Source organism: Furipterus horrens, unplaced genomic scaffold, assembly GCF_987537825.1.
Source record: "Furipterus horrens unplaced genomic scaffold, mFurHor1.1.pri manual_scaffold_9, whole genome shotgun sequence".
Classification (NCBI taxonomy): Eukaryota; Metazoa; Chordata; class Mammalia; order Chiroptera; family Furipteridae; genus Furipterus; species Furipterus horrens.
The window spans coordinates 94,440,371-94,456,440 of record NW_028327179.1 but is presented as its reverse complement, the minus strand read 5'-3'; the positions used below and the strand labels follow the sequence as shown (position 1 = coordinate 94,456,440).

Below are 16,070 nucleotides of genomic sequence, written 5' to 3'. Positions count from 1 at the left end.
TCATCTTCCTAAAAGGACATTATGGAGGTAACTTTGTAGGGGAGCCAACCCTCCTTCTGGATAGACCAGACTTAGGACTCTGAGAGCAGGTGGAGGGTACCTGATGAGCAAGTATCAGGTGATGGAGCTAAATTATAAATGAGTTTGATTGTGTGCCCTCTTTGTGTTCAGGGGGAACTCTGCAGGGCTTCATCTCTGACGTCTTACAGAAGAGAGCACCGGTTCTAGCTCTGAGTCTGCTTCTGGCAATCGGGTCCCTGGTTGGATACAGCCGTGAGTATTCTCTTGCAATTAAATTATTTTCCTGATCTCTTAGGACTGAGGCATCTGCCTTGAATCAGTATCAACCCTGGGGTGGGGATCCTTGAGACCCGCTACAAAGGCATGATGTGGGACCTCTGTGTTGTCTGTAAATACCTGGTGGAAGCATCACCACATAGTTTTATTTGTGTCGGGGAGGAAACGGGCATCTCTTCTGCTTTGTTGGTTTATTTAAAAGCTGGCTTGGGAGTGTATATGCTCTGTTTGAGGGTAGGCTCCAGAGGGACAGGCATTAGAGCCAATAAAACAATAAAAGGGAAAAGGTTTCAGAAGAGGAAAGATGCTAATTAGTCGGTTTGGTATATGTCCCTTAAGATGCTGCCGCGAAGGGAGCAGGGTTTTCTGTAGCTTTTAGGAGTCTCATTAGCTTGAGCACCGCAAGAGGCAGACATTACAAATAAAAGTTGGAAGCGGCCGTGACAGAGTTGTATCCCTTTGTTGTGTCTGGGCGCAATCTGTGGGGCCACAGAGACCCAGATCTTCGCGGACTGTCCCGTGGAGGCGCACGTCATGTGTTTTTCAAGTCAGCGCGCTGTTTCTGTCTCTCCTCACAGGTTCTCCGAACGATAAGTCCATTAATGCTCTTCTGATGGCTGTCACAGGTATGGTGTCTGCTCCTTTTCCTGTTCTCTTTCCTCTCTAGGTAACACTGAAACCTTCAGTACAGAATTCACATGGTAAAAGGAAAGGCAGCTCCTCCAGCCTCTATTTCTCTGCTGTCTATTATGTGACCCCTCAGTCCTTTGTTACAGAATCGGTCCCTTTGGACAGAGGCGCCCTCACAGTTTTGATCGCTGCCCAGCTTCTTACATCACTTCCGGAAGTGGCTTAGGAAGCTGCCTCATTGGACATCAGTTCACCAGCTTTTAAAAAGCCTGGTATAGCTAGTTTTGCCTCCTGTTTTGGAATTGGTCAGTATTTCTTCACTCTAGCCCCAGGTGACACAGTTGAGTGCCGTTAGGCACCATGTTATAGAAAAATCCCTTAGTTTTAAACTTTAGATCATACTCAGCATAGTGAGAGCCGCTCATGCTGCCTGAGGCTCAGGGAACTGATTCCAGCCGTGTTAGCAGATGCCCGTGGGCCAACGCCTGTGTGGTCCTGGGCCAGCCTCCCTGAGAGCGGTGGCAGGCAGGGCCGCCTGCAGTGGTCACGCCACGTTTCTCTGTGCTCTCTCCTTCCTTCATTCTGTTTGGTTGAATCTGGTAGTCCCATGCTCTGTGATCCACTTCTGCCATGATAGAATTTGACAAGCGCGTGCAATTAGTTATCATCAAATGCACACTTCACAGGGTGAGAAAGGCTGTGTGTTCACTGTATGCTTTATATCTTTGGTTGCTATAAAATATGCTGGCATGTCATGTAATTCAAGAAGGGATTTCAGGAAAGTGGATGGTAACTACTACCTGGGAGAATTTCCACTTTTACTGGTTATTTCCCCCTTTTTTCCGTTTCTCTCCAACACATTTTTAAATGTTTTATTGTTTATGCTACTACAGGTGTCTCTGTTTTTTTTCTCCAACATGTCGATTAAAATTGTGGGATAAAAATTTGGCTTATTCAATAGATTCCTGGTGGAGTTATGAATAGTGTTTTAATAAGAACATGTTTTCTTTGTGACTTCAGGATTTTTCATTGGTGGACCTTCTAATATGATCAGCTCTGCTATTTCTGCCGACCTGGGTCGCCAAGAGCTGATCCAAGGGAGCAGCGAGGCTTTGGCCACCGTCACAGGCATTGTTGACGGAACTGGGAGCATTGGTGCTGCCGTGGGCCAGGTGAGTGGGCAGGAGAGGGGTTGAGATGGAGTGTTAAGTAGTCCTTCCTGTGGAAGAGTTTATACCTGCCCACTGGGCCACAGTAGGGGGCACTCTTGTGCTGTGCTGTGCTGTGCTGAGAGCCTGGGGGGGTTAGTCTTCTCGGGGATACAGCTGATGTGACATCACTGGGAAGGCACCTCTACAGTTTTAGCTCCTTTTTTCCACTTTTACTTCCAGACTCTTTCTGTCTGGAAATAAGCTCACACCTCACACCTCATCAGATAGAGATCCCCAGTCCCAGCCTGCCACCCCCTGCTTTCCAGCCTGAACTTGACACTGCAAGGAGGCCATGGGACACATGCTTCTCATTATCCCCCACCTGACGCGCAAACCGTATCAGACGCACACGCGTACACACTCATCACAAGGATCCCCAACAGAAGTGGCCAGGGCCTGCAGCTGCTGAGAGCTGCTTTCTCGGCTTCTGACAGCTGTGTCTCAGAGGGCAGTTGATATGTGTCTCACATCAGGGTCGTCTGGGATTCTCATCAGAAGTGCAGAACTCTGAGCTTTCCGCAGCGTTGCCTGGGGATCTGTATTTCAGCAAGCCTTCCTAGTGGTTCTTCTGTGCTCTGAGGTTTGAGGTCTTCTAGGCTGAGATTGGCCTACTACAGGTAGTTAGAAGTCTTCAGATTGATCCTTTTTTTTTTTTTTTTGCTTAAATGCAGCCTTATCTCAGAAAGGAATCTTGTCTGGAGCAGTCATGAGTCATGCCTCTCCTAGGGCATACCACTGCAGGTCACTGATTGCTAATTTTGCAGAAATCAGGATTTGAGAATCATCCACGCGGGTAACCATGTGTTGAAATACAGAAGTGATGAGATGTTAACTGGGAGAGAACAATGGTCAGTGGTCAGAGAAACAGGAACCCAGAATTGGGGGGTTGTTAGTAAGACCATAGATGTGGAGAGGGCAGGGAGGGGAATGGAAGGAAAAGGTCTGTAGTTTTGACATTTAGGTCATTACTGTTTTGCTTCCTTAGTGGGGATAGATCACTGATACCCACTTGTTAATGAGAGGGCTTATATTAAGGAAAAGAAGCCATCTTAATACTTACCACTCTCCAGCCATGTGGTACGTCTTTATTTGTTATTGTCAGTTTCTCCCACAGCAGCAGCAGCTTTGCGAGGGCAGCCTTTGGCTTGCTTTGTGCCCAGCTGTAGCCCCAGCACCAGGCCTGGTGCCCGGCACACAGCAGACATTCAGGCTATAGAATGAATGATTGGCATGGCTTGACATGCTTTGCATATTTGATTATGAGGCTAAAGGGAAAAAAACTTAGCAGAGGTAGGAGAAATTGCTTGCTTGATTATGCTCTGGAGTAGGAACCAAAAAAATACTTTGGCTGCCAGTTAGATGTCTTTATCTAAGCGGTAAGGAGTGACTGTTTTAGGCATCTTTTTCTGAAAACTGCTGTAGTTTGGTATTCTTCCTTGCTGATGTTTTCTTCATGAATCACATGAGTGGATTACAATGAACAGTTCAGGGAGTTTACCGTTATTTAGAATGTCTCACCTGCCAGTCTCCGATTCCTAACTGGGGAGCGCTCTCGGTTTGGGCAGCAGGATCAGGAGTAAGTCCTCCTTAGCTTTACTCATTCTCCTTTTGTGTTGATTTTTGGAAGACTTTGCATTGCCTGGGGTGTGAAACCTTAAGCTCCGTGACTTACCAGTATAGACTCTTATCAGCCTTCTCTCTAGCTGCCCACCTTGAATAACTTTGTTCTCCCTACCCTTCCTTGACTTCCCAATAGAAAAGTAGTTTTCCTCCTGATTTCCCAGCAGTTGGCACATACCTCTACTGAAACACCGTTCGGTGTCTCACACTTACAGGCTTATTTACCCACCGTGCCCGGCTCTGCTTTCCTCAAGAGCGGGATCTCTGGTGCTTCATCTTCATGTTCCAAACACTTAGTATGTTTTCGACAACTAGCAGGGGCTCAGTAAGACTGAACTGCAGTATTTATCCAAGGAAAGTGAAAGCGGGTGTCCACATAAACACTGGAGCTAAAAAGTAGCAATAATTCAGATGTCCGTCCACTGATGAATGGGTAAATAAAATGTGGCTTATTTATATAAAGGAGTGGTATTTGGCAGTTATGGAGAAATGAAGGACTGACAGATGGCACAACATGGATGAACCTAAAAAACATGCCAAGTGAAAGAAGCCAATCATGAAAGACCACATGTTGTCTATGTTTTATTCTAATGAAGTACATAGAACAGGCAAATTTATAAGGGAGGAGATTAGTGGTTCCCTAGGGTTGGATAGGCCTCGGAAGTGACTACTAACAGGTACAAGGTTCCTTTTGGGGGTGATGAAAAGTGGTCTCAACTCAGATGACAGTGATTGTTGCACAGCGCTGTGAGTGTACCAAAAACCATTGTGTTTTACTCTCTAAGCGGGGGAACTTCATCTTATGTGAACCGTAGGTCAATGAAGTTACCAAAAAGAAAGAGAAAGCAGCGGTCAGCGTTTGGACGGCCACTGTGCTTCCTTTAATGGGTGACTAGACCTCTGCTTTTTTGCTTCCTGAGATGTGATCGAGGCTAAGTCACTAAATTGTTCAGCTTTAATTTCTTCCATTTATAAAGCTCATAAGTAATGTGATCAAAGAACGTCGGCAGCCGTCCGTCTCGAGAGACGATGGTGTAGCTTCTTAAGAGTCTATCTGCACCGCCGAGAATGGTTGTGCAGTCCAACTCGGCAGTGACACGGTATCTGTCTCCTCCCGTGTTGAATCGACATCTTGCGATGACGCTGAAGCTACAGAGCCTGGGCAGGGTAATATGGAGGGTCTGCTGTTGCCCATGCAGCACACCCCCCCTCTCTTCGCAGCTGAAGGGTCCAAGGGAAAGACGGAGTCAATACAGCTTGGCTTCAGGTGCGCCGCAGGAGTTGCCGGTGTTGACTACAACGTCAAACCGCCTTAGGGACTCCGGCTCCGAATTTTCTGTCGGGGTTTACTCCCTTAGCCTTTCCCCTGAAGAGGTATGCCGCAAGGCAGCGGAGGTTTTTTGGAGTCAGAGTTTTCCTTCTCTGATGTACCCTGACTGGAAGATCGAACCAGCGACACTTAGCTCGCAGGCCGACGCTCAATCCACTGAGCTAAACCAGCCAGGGCTCGATCAAAGAACATGGGTTAGTTAAACTCACATCTAGGTCAGTTGACCTTTTTTTTAAAGTCCTTACCTGAGGATGTTTTTATTGATTTAGAGAGAGGGGAAGGCGGGATGGGGGGGGGGGCATTGATGCGAGAGGCATTGATCAGTTGACGCCCGTACACCCCCCGACTGGGAATCAACCCACAACCTAGGTATGTGCCCTGACCGGGGATTGGACCCACAAACTTTTGGTGCACGGGATGACGTTCCAACCAATCGAGCCACCCAACTGAGCCAGGGCTATGGTCAGTTGATTTTTGACAAGGGTGCCAAGACCATTTTAATGGGAAAGAATGTTTTTTTCACCAAATGGTGCTGGAAAACTGGATATACACATGCAAATGAATTAATTTGTATCCTTACCTTATACCACACATAGAAATTAACTCAAAATGGATCGAATACCTAACTTTCAAAGCTAAAACTATAACACTTGTAGAAGAAAATGTAGGGACAAATTTTCATGACAAATACGTACAAATGTCTGATAAGCACATGAAAAGATGCTCAACGTTCTTAGTCACTAGGGAAGTGCAAATCAAAAACACACAATGTGATACCGCCTCACACCTGTTAGGATGGCTATAATTAAAAAAACAACAACAGGTATTGATGAGGATGTGGAGAAGGTGGAGTCAGCATGCATTGCTGGTGAGAATGTAGACTGGTGCGGGTGTTACAGAAAACACGGGGGCGGTTTCTCAGAAAGTTAAATGTTAGAATTGCCATATGACCCAGCAGTCCACTCCCAGGTATATGTCCCCAGTGTATTAAAAACAGGGTGTCAGATATTTGCATGCCAGTGTTCACCGTGGCACTGTTTGTAATAGTCACAAGGTGGAAACAACCCAAGTGCTGACCAGTGGGCAAGTGGGTAAACAGAGGTGGTATATCTGTACAATGGCATATTATTCAGCCATGAAAAGGAGTGAAATTCCGATGTGCAGAACAACATGAGGGAACCTTAAAGGCATTACGGCAAGTGAAATAAGCCAGACACAGAGGACAGATACTGTGTGAAGCCACTTAACCTGAAATACCCGGAATAGGCCAATTCAGCGACAGAAAGCACACGAAAGGCTTCCAGGGCCTGGGGAGGAGGGGGCGACTGGGAGTTACGGCCTGATGGGTACCGAGGTTCTGTTGGGGGTGAGGGGGCGTTTTGTAAACAGGGCGGTGACAGTTGTGCGATGGCGGTGAATGTGTTCTATGCCGCTGAGCTGTGCCCTGAAAACTGGGTAAAATGGCAGCTTTTGTGTTCCACAGTTTCCCTTAATAAAATGGGTTAAATGCTGTTTTTATTTATTGAAAAGAAAGTAAAAGACTATGTGGTAGGATGTTAAAGTCATACAGTAATCCCACGAGCCAGCGGCATGATTGTATAATGAGTGGTATACTTAAAAGACAGCTGTTTTTGAAAGCATCAGTTATAGCACCTTTCATTGGGAGAAAGAATGATTCAGCGGAAGTGCCTCGAGGATGTAGCTCTTCCTCTCTCAGTAGCAAAATGAATAGAAATAAGCCTTCTGAACTCACGTCTTCTGGTAGGCAGTTTTGTGTTTGACTGCCGGCTTACAGAGTGAAGGCCGTTAGGAAGTTCACGTGGGAACGCGTATGTGCGAGCGCTTTGTAAACTGCACCACGCTACACAGATCCTGCCTCCCTTCTTATTTCTCAGAAGAGCCACGTTTAATCTGCTTTTAGCTACTTCACTGTATTAATTATGAAGGGTCATATTGTAATTTGCTTTTCTCCCTTGTAGTATTTAGTGTCTTTGATCCAGGACGACCTAGGGTGGATGTGGGTTTTCTACTTTTTCATTCTCATGGTAAGTGTGTGTCCCCCTGTTTTTGAATTAGTACATTTTCTTATTAATTTAGTTCAAAGCATTTACTTAAATCACATCTTAAGCCAGCAAAATTAAGGATTGCTTTTAAGAGACCCTTTTGTGAAAAGTAACATTTTATTAGTGTAAAAGTCATTTCTTTTTTAAGAAGAGAAAGGGGCCCTTATTTTGCCCTTGACCCGAGTCTAATGAATATTGTCATTTATAAAACCAGAAAAAAATGACAAGAGACTTTATTTAAAGTATCACCAGCCATTAATCAGTGTACTCTTCCAGGGTACTGTCTACTAAATATAATTTGGAAATTCTGAAGGAAATTACAGTGTGTGCCAAGCCACACAGGGTTAAAAAGAAGCATTGCTGTGTGCAGGTTCTAGAAAGAACCTTGAGTCTCTTGAGAAAATATGTGTGTGCCTTAGACATCGTTGGCTGAAATTTTGTGCTTTCTGGGAAATAGCCAGTACGGAGTAAGGCCTTGTGCTTTTGAAATGTTGCTTTCTGAATAAGCATGTGACGTAGTCTATCCCATTATTGGGGAGAAGGTGCTCAAGACAGGTCTGCATGAGAGAGTCGAGTGACAGCTTTGTCCACCAGGGGATGCACCCAGTTTGCTGACCCTAAATCTACAGCATCCTGATTGGAGGCAGCCTCAGCCGTCCCAAGCCCAGACACTACAGACTTGCCCAGGGAGTCATGGGATATGGGATGGCTCAGCACCTGGAGTTCCCTGGCGCTGCCTTAAGGCTTACGTTCCCTGCTGTCACAGAAGATGCTTTCTCCTGCCTAACTGCCTTCTAGCTTCTGAAGCCCGGGTCGTGAAACTGTCCCCCTCTGCGTCCCTGCTAAGTCGAGGGAGGTGTCTCCTGGTGAACTTGCTGTTATGATCATACTAGAAATTGTAAGAGAAACAAACTGGATTTATTTTAAGAAACACTGTTTTTAATCTGAGCCCCAGTATTGATTTTCTGTTCACCTGTCGCAAATTACTTAATTTATGTAACAGGTTTTTTTTTTTTGGACACTGTAATGTAACATTAAATATTTTGTAATATAAACTACAATTTTCAAAATTATTTTCTAATTCATTGAAGATTAGTTATCTTTGTATGAAGTCAGAATGAATGTAATTGTCCAAAATCATTATTATGTTTGAAACATGATACTCCAACAGACTTAATGAAATTGTTACTACACATTTAATGCTTTTTCTCTCTTCACAGACAAGTTGTACCATTCTGTTTATTTCGCCATTAATAGTGAGGGAGATACGCTCTCTTCTGCAAAGGCGACAAGCTCGCGTACTGAGTGAGTGACTGCCCCCGGAAGGACAAGAATGATAGGAGACACATCAGGACTGTTACTTCTTTTAATTCACCCTATTTTGGGGTTGTCTTAGGCGCTCCAACATAACCTCAGATAGCCGAGCCTCTCCACGGTGTCACCTGCGATGCCGACCGTGTGAGGGCTGGGCCGCTTTGCTACACTACAGGAGTTCCCGCTGATGGCCTTCAGTGCTGTTTCGTGAATGTACAGATGGCCTGTGAATCTGCCAGTGTCTTCGCTGGGCCTGTTGAGGTTTATCCCTCTAACCTGAAAGGCTATATTGGAGTTGGACCCTTGTTCTCCAGCCTGGAAAGCTAAGTGGCCACGAGGCTGCCGTGCATGGTTTATATCAAGGAGGGGCTCCATAAATAGAAAGGCTCTTTGCATTTTGCTTTGGAAATGAGTTTGGAACTGAGGCTCATCTTTGAAGCATCAAATCCTGGTAGAGTGCTCCAGCTGGATCCAGTACAAGCCTGCCGTGGACCAAGAATGCCTTTGTTAACCACGCTGGGAAAAATACTCCATGCAGAAGCAGAAATACCGTCAAATTGTTGTCAACTTGTTTTTCATCTTGATTCTAAACTAACTCTGACTCCTGGAAGTGTTCCGTCACCCTTTCCAGGACCATAAAGGGTATCAGCTGTGAGCGTTCCAGCGTGTGACCCGCAGCTGCTGTGCCCAACTCCAGGCTTGCTGTCTGGGACCCAGCGGGAAGCTGACCCGCTCAGCCTTATTTCCGGAGTGTTGATCTCGGTCACAACCAGGTTCCTTGAGTTACCTCAGCAGAAGACTAAAATTAGAGAAAAAGGAAAGACCTTTTGTCCTAGTAAGCATTAGGTACGTGACACTGAATCACATTAACAGATCACTAGGGCCTGAGGGGTATTTAGGTATCCTTTAGAAATTTATAGAGTATACGACTTCAAGGCTGTGAATTCTGTACTATGAGGGGGGACCCAAAAATACCCCAGAACTCATTTATAAAAAATTGTCTGTTTATTCTTACATGTTTAGACTTCAGTCCCCTTCCAAGTCCTCTCCAATTGATGCGGTGCATCTACCGAAAAGTTTTTCCACTGATCAGAACTGTTTTTGAATGTGTTGATTTTGATGCATTTTAGTGCTTCTGCCGTTTTTTGTTTCATCTCTTCTTCATCGGCAAAAGTTTCCTTTGAGGACTTTTTTCATCTGGGGAAACAAACAAACAAAAAGTTGCCAGGGGCAAGATTGGGTGAATAGGGAGGGTGGGCATGGGGATTATGCCGTTTTTGGTCAAAAACTGCTGCACACTCAGCCCAGTGAGGGCAGGTGCGCTTGTAAATCACCCATTGTGAAATGGACAAATGCATTGAAAGAGTCTTCAAAAAAAATTCACTGAAGCCAGACGCAGCCTCTCACAGCAACGCCAGCTGGTGCACTGACACAGATGGGTTCCTAGAACACTCACATAGCGGGGGAAGCCTGTAGTACAAGGGGCCTGCCCTCCAGAAGATAATTCCGGGTCTGTTTGGGTCTCCCCTTGTAATTATCCATATTTTAAGATCATTCTGTATAAATATTTTAAATTATGTAAGCAAACTGGGGGGTAAATGTGCAATTTTGAGGACCGCCTAATTTGCATTGGGTTAGGGAATATTTTTTAATGTCCTGCTTTATACTCTGAAATGTGGTGTATTTCTGAACTGGTTATTTAATCAAGCAGATTTCCAGTCAGTTAATTGCTCATGACTGACAAAAAGGGAAAGTAGGAAACACAGGAAGGGAAAATAAACTGACTTTTGTAATAAATGTCTGTCTGTTTGGTTATTTAAATATATACTCTGAGCTCCATGTTTTAGCATGTGACTCAGGCCTTATGATTGATTTCCTGCTACTGAGGCTTCCCTAGGGACCACTTACCGGCCCTGCCTTGCCACTGGATCCTGCAGCTCCCCCGCTTGCAGGTGTGGGCCGGCCCCATCTCTGCTGTGTGCTCTGAAAGCCTTCCCTTCTCCTTTGTGCGAGACGGTGCTGCGTTCCGACGCGCCGCTTGGTTGCAGTTTAAGAACTGTGTGCGTGAACCCTGTTTTGATTATTTACCTCCGTCCTGACACTTGGCCCAGCCTCCTCTCCCTTTCCGTGGTCACTATGGCCATGTCTTTTTTTCTTTTTCTTTTTTAAATTGGAATAGTTTATTTTAACCAAAGTACGAAGTCTGGGAAATTTGTGCTGGAATCACTTCAGAGTAGAAGTTTCCCACTAGCAGGTTTGCGTCTGTAGCATCTTCGAGCAGAGAGATGCGGAGTTGAGACGCGGCGGTCCAGGCCTCTGCCTGCCTACGGTGGACGGTGCGATGCCTGCGGCTGCGGCCGCGCTGGCCAGACAACGGGGCGGCCCCTCCGGTTTTCCTCTGCATCCCGAGAGGGCCACGAAAGCCAAGAGATTTGGAGAGGCGGTCACGGCATCCACGGCTGGGGGGCGGAAGACAGAAGAGAAATGTGGAGACAGACGGAGGCAGAGCCTGCACAGACAAGGAGCTCACACGGACAATGCAGAGGCTCAGGTGACGCAGCGCGCGGCCTTGCCCTCCCGTCGCCCGGCGCTGCCCCCGTGCGCCATGCTGACCCAGAAGCAAGACCTCGCTGAGCGCCACCCTGCTCCGTCCCGCACAATCCCACAGGCCTCGGGGTATTTCAGTGGACTTCCCGTTCGTTCTCCTACGCCTGTGGTCACTGATGCACTTGGCGGCGCCGGTGGGCAGCGCCACCAGTGGCGCTTCTGTAGCCTCTCTTACACTGTGGCTTGTTTCAGCCACAAAGGCAGTCGGTTCCACCGCCCTCAGTCGGTTGGTCCCGTCTTTGCGTCCCAGCACCAGCTACTGTGTTCTCACCCGGTTTAAACTTAGATGTACCTGCAGTAAAACGATCGACAAAACAACTGCTCAGCACTGAGGGACATTGTATGTTGCACGGTGGATATACTTCCTCATTCTAGTTCTGACAGAGAAGAGTTAACCACTTTCTTACTGACATTTTTCCCCTGAAGAAAAGGCCATCCTGAGGCTAATTTGAAAATGGAAATGCATTCTTCTCTGCCAGCTCTTTCTTCCCTGCTCACCAGGTTGAAGTAAAATGCTCCGGCCTGCCTTATCTTGTTAGTACATTTTCTTTCCTCCTTCCTTATAGTTTCAAAGGAAGAGGGCCCCTCCCCCTACCCAGCTTATCCTGTTCCTTCCTGCTTCCTGGAGGACGGGAGTCCCACAGTCCACATTCACAAGGAAGGTCTGAGGGCCCTCTCTGCATCATGATGTTCAGGGGGATGGAGGAGGCAGGGCGCTCCCATCCACTCCTTCCCTCCTTTAAAACCTCCAAAAGTGGTCCCTGCTTCCCATGTAAGTAACTGACAGAGCCTTCTGTTATCTCTACTAGTTCTTCTGACTCACATCCTGTTTATCTTTTCATGGCCAAACCCTTTGAGTTGGTGTCTGCTGCCTTCCTGGCTCTGCTGACTTCCTCTTCTTCTAGGTAACTGACGAGATCTGTTTGCCCAGGACAGCCCTGGCTTCTGCCTGATGTTTGGACATAATTATCAAGAGCACTTCCCTTTGTTCTGCAAGTGTCTCCCAATTTGGACACCTTATTCTTAACCTCTGCCATCTTATGTCATCACCCGACAGAAACCATGCATCTGAAGGTCGTAGAATTTGGACATCTTTTTAAACATTTCCTTATCTTAATCCTTCTCTTGTACTTGACGCTGGTAACCACTTCATCTTCCCCAGGATGTTCTTTCTTTGACCTGTGCGGCACTTTTATCTATTGAGCCTTCCTACCTCCTGTTCCTTTTACTGGGCTCTCTTATCCGCTCACCCTTGGCTAGTGGCCTTTCTACAGTAGGTGTCACCAACGTTCCCTCTCGAGCTGTTCTCATAAGTTGCCAGCAGCTCTATTAATACTTAGCAAGTAAGAAACCACTAACGACAGGTGTGGCATCCGTTTGTTAAAGACTGTGGTGTTTCGTTAACAGCGAGTCCCAGGGAAATGGGCTCAGCTTATAAAAGCTCAACCACGCCCTGAGTCACACAGACCAGTCTGCCGATAACCTGCATGAATGGTTTTCACGTTTTCTACGTCATAAACCCTTCTGAGAATCTGAAAGCCATTTACCGTCTCTCTAGATCAAAATACACGAAAGAACAAACATTGGAAGTGTATTATAGCGTGTTCGTGGGCCAACACTTGAAGCCCATCTGTGGACCATGAAGTTAGAAGCCTTGGTGAGAGGATCAGGTGCCACCTGCCATGCGGGTTTTCAATCCAGCGTCAGCCTACTTTACTGAATCTCCCATCGCCTCTACACAGACCCTCCACAGAATCAGACTGGTCACTTCCTTGGCTGCTACCAATGGCAGTGTGTATTCATCTATTTAAAAAAATTTTTTTAAGGAAGCACCTGTTTTTAAAAGAATTAAAAAAAATGTTCCTGGCTGGGTGGCTCAGTTGTTTTGAGCACTGTCTCATACACCAAAAGGTTGCAGGGTTTGATCCCCCGTCAGGGCACATACCTAGGCTGTGGATTCGATTCCTGGTCGGGGTGTACGGGAAGCAACTGATCATTGTTTCTCTCTCTCTCCCCCTTCCTCTCTGTGTAAAATCAATAAAAACATATCCTCAGGAGAGGATTTAAAAAAATTATTGTGATAGCATACGCATAAAATGTTATCATCTTCACCATTTGAAGTGTACTGTTGAGCAGTGTTAGTATATTTACATTGTGGTACATACCTTCTTGCCTTGATCCCCACTTCTTGTCTCTTTATACCCCTTTTTAACACTCAGCTGTCCGAATCTTAGTTTTCCTTCAAGGCTTGGCCAAGCGCCTCTCATCCTGGAAACCATTCCCAGCCAGTGTGTTCTGCCCTCCAGCCCTTCTCGCCTGCCTTGGGCAGCAGTATCAATATTACCTATTTGATGCTTAGTTGTTTCTGTCTTACCTACTTTTATATCTAACTCCGCAGGGAAAATGTTGCTCTTTTTCTCCAGTCGCTAGTTCCTTGCATGGTTGGTTTTGAGTAAATGTTGATCGTGCTAGAAATGGTGGGAAGGAAATGAGAGAGTGGAGGGTGAGCACCGCGGGCCGGGATTCCCTGACCCTGCACACGGCCCTGTGCCTTGCATAGGACGCGGCCTCTGGCAGCACATGGCCTGGTTGGCTGGCTGGCTGTTTGGGCCGCTGGCTTTATTCCCCCTCACAGTCCTGGAGCCGTCAGAGGTGGGTCACACACTCTGCCCCAGGCTGGCTGATTTTTACTGCCTTATTTTGTTCTTTGCTTGTTTGTGGATAAGCTGTCATTTCCTCAATTAAGTTGTGAGAGTCAAAGAGTCAGTTCCATGTCCAAGGACACTGAAGCCATTTAATCAAGACAGCAGCTTTATTTACCTTCACACATGTTCTCTTGGACTTTTAGGTTCAGGGTCATCGTCCTTTTGCTTTTCCTTAAATACCCTGTGCATTTCTGGTGATCACGTTTATTTCAGCATATACCCAGAATAAATGAGGTTCAATATGAAATACAAATGTTTGTGATGATATAAGTCACTTAAGTGATTATATATGTGTGTATTATATGTAACTTGTGACTACACTATGTAACTTACGTAACTACGTATGTAATCTTAGGTATATAAGTGTGTGCATATGTATGTATATACGAGGTCAGTCCAGAAAGTATCCAGCCGTGTACTATGAAAGATAGAGACGTTTATTGAAGAAAGTACAAGATACAAGAAACACTGTACATAGGACAATGACCCCTTAGTCCCCTCCAAAGTAGGCATCTTGGGATCTCACACAGTTCTCCCAATCGCCATCAGCTGCCCTATCGTATTTTCCTGATTCTCATCAGCAGTCTGAAGTCTCTTCCCTTTCAAAGGTGATTTTAGTTTTGGGAAAAGCCAGAACTCACATGGTGACAAATCTGGGCTGAGGGGGACTGAGTCACTTGGGTGATTTGATGTTTTGCCAAGAAAACTCTACACGAGATGGGAGGCATGAGCAGGTGCGTTGTCGTGACAAAGCTGCCAATCACCAGTTGCCCATAGCTGCGGCCTTCTGAATCATCTGAATAGTTTCCATGAAGGAATGTTCAAACTTAAAGGAAAACTTGTTGCAGATTCATTACTCAGTCATTTTGAATGTGACAGCCACACAGTACACATGCTCACTCAGTGGAGTCTACCGCCCCCACTGACTAGTACAGTGAAGTCGTCATTGTTCATGCATGCGCGTTCCAGTCCGCTCCCCTTGGCTGCTGGGTTACATCAATGTCGCACAAACCGTTTTTGTTGTATTAACAACGGCTGCACTTTTTCTGAACAGACCTCATACACGCGCGCGTGCGTGCGTGCACACAGACACACGCACACTATCCCACCACATCTTTGTAAGGCAGCTGGGGCAGCTGGTTCTGTTCCTTGGACGTGAGAACAGGCTCACAGAGGTTAAATGACCTCAGGGTGACACGATCTGGTAAGTGATAGAACAGGGACTAGGTCACAGCCCAGGCCTTTGGCTTCACTCCAGTGTTTTTTCCGTTACACCATGTGGCCACTTCTCATTTGACTTAACCTCGTCCTGGGTTTCTTGCGAGCTACGAACTGTGCAACTGCTCTCCCCTTCCGAGGGCCAGCTTCTTGGAGGGTATGCAGGCCTGTCTGACGCTGGGAGGCTTTGTGTGTAAACTGCCCCCAGCCCTGCGCCTGCTGCTTGACTGTGCACCCCCCAGAGCCCCTCGGAGCTGCCCTTAGCATCTCTGCAGTGCCTTGTGCTCCAGGTTTGCTTTTTAAAAAACACTCTTCCCTCTTTTTCCTGGTCCTTCTGTCTGTGGCTCAGGAGGATTGCATTGTAATCTCTTTCTTCCTCCTGGCCCCTGGAGGGGGCACGTGATCATTCCATTGCGTGCCCCCACCTTAGCCAGGTCTGCTGCTTTCTCCTTGACCAAGGTCCCCCTCTTCCCCTTCTTCTAGTGAACGTTTCACTTCGAATGAGGCTCTCGCTTCTTAACTGGCTTTAGTCGGCTTTTTACTGCCTGCTCTTGCCCTCTGATTAAAGAAATATTTTTTTCCACTTGCCCTTTTAGAAATTTGATAAAAAGTAGCAAAATCACTTGAGACTTTTAAATCCCCTTTGTCACAAGGAAGTTGTCATCTCATACGTTCACCATCAGTGAGATACTTACAAAAAGGCCACTCTGTAAGATGAGAATGTTGCGGATTTTCATGCGATAATCGTAATTAGGTATAAGCCTTTCATCTGAGGACTTCATCTTGTTTGATAGTTATTATCATGCCCTCAAGAGTGACATCAGGAGACCATAGTCCTAGAGTGTGTGTGTGCATTTGCTTAGTTAACGTTTTGTTTGTTTTCCTAGCCTCACCATAGGAAGTTTCACGAACCTAACAGTTTTGCAGTTGATTTCCGTTAAAAAATTGTAGCTAATGAGCAGCACACATGACCTGCCTTTGTTCCATGGAATGAAGATGTTAGAGGGCTTATGAAATAGGAACCTGTATGGGCCCGGAGGACGGGACTGGGAGGCAAACAGCATCGATCCTTCCC

General features: G+C 46.3%; 1 protein-coding gene across 1 annotated transcript in view; it reads left to right on the top strand.

Moving 5' to 3' along the window:
• SLC37A3 (solute carrier family 37 member 3) overlaps positions 1–9,238 on the top strand; it is a 32,655-nt gene extending 23,417 nt beyond the window's left edge. The window contains exons 10-14 of the mRNA XM_090287584.1: positions 172–273; positions 876–923; positions 1,948–2,099; positions 7,068–7,133; positions 8,372–9,238. Coding sequence (XP_090143710.1) covers positions 172–273; positions 876–923; positions 1,948–2,099; positions 7,068–7,133; positions 8,372–8,464 — 461 coding nt within the window. The 3' untranslated portion in view covers positions 8,465–9,238. The remainder of the gene's footprint in view (positions 1–171; positions 274–875; positions 924–1,947; positions 2,100–7,067; positions 7,134–8,371) is intronic.
• Positions 9,239–16,070: the final 6,832 nt, after the last annotated feature.